We start from the raw sequence: 6,000 nt of genomic DNA, 5'->3' as shown, positions 1-6,000 counted from the left end.
TATCAAAAATATATTTAAAGCGAGAACACAGGCTTCCACAGCCAGTGTCAGTTTGAATAAAACCCCTTTGGTTGTTTGCCTCATCATTATGAAACAGCAGAATAAATATAAATCTGACATCTGAGATATTTTAGAATGGTTCTCTTCAGTGTGATTAAACTGAAATTTAGTCAGTATCAAGAGGACCGCTGCAAAGACAAACAAATTTCTGTCCATATCCGTTCTTCACGTGGAATGAGCATTTTATTATGAATCACATTCTGCTTCCCCTTTCTCTCTTTTTTCACTAAGTGATAAAATGTGACCCTTCAAGAATACCTCTCATGGCCCACTCTTTCTCACTGAAATCATTTTACTTAAAAGACAAAATTGATCTTGAACAGTTATATAACTACATCATTTGGAAATATGGTAACAAAAAGAATTTTTCTGAATCCATCCAGAAAATTGAGTCCACAATGCACAATCAGAACACGAGAAGACATGTTTTGCATAAATAAGGTTTAACATTGAACCCATTGTTTATGAAGTATTAACTTCCAGTTTGCTCTGTTTTATGGCTAGAACTGCATAACACCTTGGTGATGTGACCGGATCAAACAGTTGCACTAGATGAGCATCTGCAATTCCCTGCAATTGTACAATGTTTTTCTCATTAGACATGGAGCAACAATGATATTCAAAGAATGCAAGCAATATTAGAAAGAAATGTTGTTCAGTGATTCATCAAGATAATATGCTAAACAAATATATATGACCTGCCTTCTACAAGCAAGGGCCTGATGACTAAGGAACAATTGGTAATGCTGATTAGTCCATCCTTAGTAATATCACCTGGTATATTGTGCATACAACTTCTATTGTTTTCAGTCTATAATTTTCTTTTCTATGACTGAATTAAGTATGAAAATAAACAATCCCGCAGTTCGTTAAGTAAACTGCTAAATTCATTGTCAAGAGTGAAATGTAAGCTGGTCTGGTTCAAGAAAATTTTACCGGACAAGTAACATATTATTAGCCCCCCACATCAGTTGCCTTTCCTTGTGCTCTTAATAAAAACTTTACAAATAATTAAAAAATCTAGCAATCATGGAAGTGGGTTGTTTTTTATTTTAAAATAAATAATACACAGAATTTCTTCAGAAACATAAATAAATTTCTAAATCTTATTTCAGTGCTTAATATTAAGAGAAGAAACAATTCATTTCCATTTTAGAAAATTTCTGATATATTTAAAAGCTTTCAGGAATTTTTTTTTATTCATATACATAGTGTGTTTCACAATTAATAGTGAAAACTGACCTGTAAAAGTATATGACAATAGACGCAAAAACATCTACTAAACATGGATTTACAAATGAGCCATTTGAAAGACAATTGCAAATGTGTGGTTACAACCTGCCATTGAATCTGTGTGAAGTATTGTCATCATCATCATCATCATCATCATCGTTTCCTTACAGCAAACCAGGTAGGACCTTTGCGAACAATATGTCTCCATTGATTTCTGTCCTTGTACAGCTTTTTTCTCTCCACTGAATCCCGTGTTACTCCTCTCAAGATCTTTATCTGTCCATCTCTTCCTAGGCTGCTCCATCTACAAACACTGCATTCACTTCATATGACCTAACCATCTCAATCTTGCAGCACTCATTCTTTCCTCCGTGGTTCACCTGCAGGTCCCTCCTTACATATTCGTTCCTGATTCTGTCTCTCCTGGCTTTTTGTAGGGCTGATCTAAGGAACTTCATTTCACATGCCTGTATCTGACTCTCTTCTCCCATATTTATGACACAGACCTCCAGATTATATGACATGATTGGCAGGAGATATGTTTTATACATGGTCTGCGTAGCTCTGAAAGGTACTACTTTGTTCTAGATTAGATTTTGTACTTGGTGGAAGAAGCTGGATCTTTTGCTACTCTAAAATTTCTCATTTGGCACTTCTATCACTTGAAATGACACTAGTGATGTAATTTAAACTTTTCACAGAGTCAACCCTCTCTCCTTCCAGTATGATCTAACAAGGTGTGGGTGTCTTAACTTGAATTCTTTAATTTTTTTATTCCAGTAATCCAGCCTCCTCTGAATCTCCATTTACATCTCTCCCAAAATGGTGATGTCATCAGCAAAAGCATAAGCACTGATATTTTCATTTTCTACTTTCTTCGTTTCTTTCATGGCTGTATCCGTTAAGTGTAATGAAGAGTAATAGAGAAAGTGAACTGCCTTGCTGAACACCTCTCCTAGTCTTAAACCATTTTTATCTTTCACCTCCTACTTGTACACTGCTTTCACAACCTCCGTATAGCATCTGAACTTTTTTAATTAGTGAATTAGGGACACTGTGTTTTCTTGAGCATTCCCATATTTTACCACTTGGTATGCAGTCATACGCTTTTTCCAAATCCAGGAACACTATTACCAGATGTTTTCCTTTTACCCAATACTTCCCCTTTAGCTGATGGAGGGGAAAAATGAGGTCTATCATTCCCCTATTACTTCTGAATCCATGTTGTTGTTCCTCAAATTGATGTTCTAAGATTTTTCTCAGTCTCTATTCTATTATGTTTTCCATAATCTTCAGGCAATGTGATAGCAGTGTGATTCCTCAGTAGCCAGTGCACTTCTTTGTACTTTGTTTCTTAAATGATGGTATTATAATTCTCTTTTTCCCATCATTCGGGACTGTTCTCTTTCCATATCCACTGTATTCTTTGGATTCAAGCTGCCTTAATCATACCTGCTATCAGCTCACCTACTCTGACCACCTCCCAAAATTTCATCTGTTTCACAGCATTTTCATTTTCTGCCGCAGAAATTGGATGCTGTTTCTCCTTTACTTCAGAGTCACTTTCTTGTTCATTTTCCCCATTCATTGAGACTTCAAAATAATTCTTCATCACTTCCCTGATGTGTTCCACATCCCTGATAATATTACCATCACTTGTTTCACTTTTATACCTTCTCCGTCAGATCTTTTACTTTTCAACAACCCATGTAACAGTTTTTGGTTGCTTTCTATGAAATATTGTTCTAGTTAGCACTTTCTGATTAAGTCGCCATCTAATTGAGCTCAAATCCCTGGCCTACCTTATCTTGTGCAACAACGGGAATGTTGTACCTGTATGATACGGCACATTTTGCTGCTGATGTAACATCTAACGAGTCAATATGTTCCAAGATCGATAGGCCAAACACAGCCTGTACTATGGTCACCTGAACTCAATCCTTGGATTTTTATGTCTGGGGCCATCTCTTAGGTGACATGTGCAGCACTCCTACTGATATGGCTGAAGAATTGGAGCAGCGAATTGTAGGCTCTCATCAATATATACAAGATGATACAGGGATGTCTGAAATGATTTGTAACACACTGTAGAGAAAAATGTTTCAAAATGTGAGGAAGACATGTAAAAACTTCTTTAACGAGTTCAAGTGAACAGTAATTTGTAACGTGTAATGTGCTGAAGAAGTATTGTATTTGTTTTTATGGTAGGCCTTGGGCAAAATCTGAGCACAGTTAGAGGGGGATTAATTTGTAGCAAGAGGTCATAATTAAAGTGCAGCTATTCACTGAGGTCCAGTGTGAGTAGTAATTATAGTACGGTAGTGAAACTTGTTAGATAGGCTAATGCATTAATGCAGAACCAATTAACACTGGAAAAAATAGTTCCAATTTTGGCAGTGAGGAGCAAATCTGGCACTATACACTGTTTGTACAATAGTATGACATCCAAGCTGTCATTTGACAAAGCATAATGTCAATGAACAGTATGGCTATCGACAAGAGGGACTGTGTGCGGTTAGTGAAACTATTTATGTAAACAGCAGCAATTACGGTGCTACACTGAGAGAGTGTTACTGACTGAGGAGAGGCTCAATGTTATTAAATGGTTTACAGAAGATGATACTGAAGTTCGGAAACGTGGCAGGAGCCTAGTGTGACACCTGGTTGCTGTTGCTGTAACTGACCATGCAGCACATGCCTGGGTAGTGCTAGTGCTCATGCAGTGTCACGAGAATTGTCCATCCTATGTTCAACAGTACGGAAAGTTTTGCAATTTATTTTACATTGTTAGCCATAATAGATCAGCCACACAAGATATAGACGGTGCAGCAGCTGAGACCTCATGATCAGCAATGCTCTGAATTTGCCCATTGGTTTCTGGCATGCATTGAAGCTGATGACATGTGGCCAGGCAATATTCTGTGGGGGCACATTTTACACTACAGGGTGCAGCGAATACGCAGAAGTACGGGAGTTGGGGTATTGTTAGACCATATGTTGTGGATGAAGAGCCACTGCACTCGATGTATGTGACTGCGTGGTGTAGATTCACAAGCACCTGTATTCTTGGTCCAGTCTTCTTTGAAGAGAATACACCCAGAGGGCCTGTCAGGTGTATCGTGACCTCACTGTACAGTATATGATTACTCATTTGGAAGAGCACAACTGTGTGGAAAACCCTATTTTCATGCAAGGTGGAGCAACACCTCACGTTGCTTGCCAGTGAAAAACCTGGTTAATGCAACCTTCTATGAATTTGTTATCTCCTGAGGTTTTCCAGATGCGTGGTCTGCAAGATCACCCAATATGAATCCATGTGACTTTTGGCTCTGGGGATATCTAAAAAAATGCACTTATCAGGGACACTTTGGTATCTACCTAATCTGAAGGCCAGTATACAAGAAACGTTGCTTGCATTCCACCGGAAGTGCTGTGAGTAACTGTTGATCATGTCATTTTATGGATGCAGCATCTTGTCAAAGTCTCCAGTGCCCATACTGAATGAATTGTGTAAGTGAGTGTAAATCAGGTCGGAATTAATGAATTATCATATCTAGCAAGTTTTGCTGCCATACGATAATTATGGCCCTCACTGGACTTCAGCGTGTAGCTGCACTGTAATTATAACTACCCAGTACTCACTAGGACAATATTTCACACTCAAATTAGTAGCAGTTCGAAGCCATAAATTCAAAATTATCTTGTAAATGGTTCATTTGTGGCCCCAAGCTTACTGGAATATTTTGTTTTTAAGATTATTATATTATACTTTCACCCATGTCAGCTTTCACTGCTAATTATTTTTCACCCTATGTACAAATGTCACCTCTGGGCACATCTGACACTCCTCTCAGCTTGGCACCCCAAGGGGCCACTTGTGTCACTTGAGCCTGGAACTGGCCCAGAACATACGAATGCAATTGATGAGTGCAGCTACAGACTGCTGGTGGAGTCATGTGCACAAGGAAACCTGAGCAGGAGTTGAAAACAAATTTTGAGGTGCTACCCAGAATTTCCAAGAATATGAATATTGTGTCCCAGTAATCAGCAGTACAAAGTTCTGCCACATGATGCCTCTAGTTGTGTCTTTCATGTGTCAGTCTGACATGTGCTATCATTGTGAGTGCAGTATGCTGATTTCTTTATACTGTGTTCTACTGTGTCTGCAAAACCTGAAATAGCAAGGATTTGCATTAATGTTTGTTTTCAGTCCTGAAAAACTGCAGCTGAAATGTACCACATGGTATGGGAGCCTTTTAGTGATCAAGCTTTGAGCCAAGACAGAATAATTGAGTGGTTTATATGATCTAAAGATGGCTGGAAGTCTGTGGCAGATGACAAACACTAAGGTCAACTGCAGTCACACACAACTCCAAAACTATCAAGAAAGTGTGTTACTTGATCCACAATGACAGAAGGCAAACAATCCGTGAAACAGTTAAGAGATGATCCAGATTTCCTGTCCAGGGTCATAACTGCTGATATATCATGGGTGTGCACTTGTGACCCGAAATAAAACAGCAATATTTGCAGTGCAATACACCATCCTTTCCATGCCTCAAAAAAGGTGCATCACATCTGCAACAACATAAAGTAAATGGTAATTAATTTTTCTACTATTAATAAAGAATTTCTTCTGTGTGGTCAAAGGGAAATTCTACTGTGATGTTTTGAGGAGACAGAGAGAAAATGTTAGACACAAACAGC

At 38.3% G+C, this 6,000-nt stretch overlaps 1 protein-coding gene across 1 annotated transcript in view; it reads right to left on the bottom strand.

Annotated features, from left to right (window-relative positions):
* Positions 1-224: 224 nt before the first annotated feature.
* The window catches only part of LOC124799548 (probable methyltransferase-like protein 25), a 78,143-nt gene continuing 72,367 nt past the window's right edge, over positions 225-6,000 (bottom strand). Inside the window, exon 5 of the mRNA XM_047262931.1 lies at positions 225-630. Coding sequence (XP_047118887.1) covers positions 523-630 — 108 coding nt within the window. The 3' untranslated portion in view covers positions 225-522. The remainder of the gene's footprint in view (positions 631-6,000) is intronic.

Source organism: Schistocerca piceifrons, chromosome 1 (genome assembly GCF_021461385.2).
Source record: "Schistocerca piceifrons isolate TAMUIC-IGC-003096 chromosome 1, iqSchPice1.1, whole genome shotgun sequence".
NCBI lineage: Eukaryota > Metazoa > Arthropoda > Insecta > Orthoptera > Acrididae > Schistocerca > Schistocerca piceifrons.
Note: the sequence above shows the minus strand (reverse complement) of the source record. Positions and strands in the feature narration are given on the sequence as shown.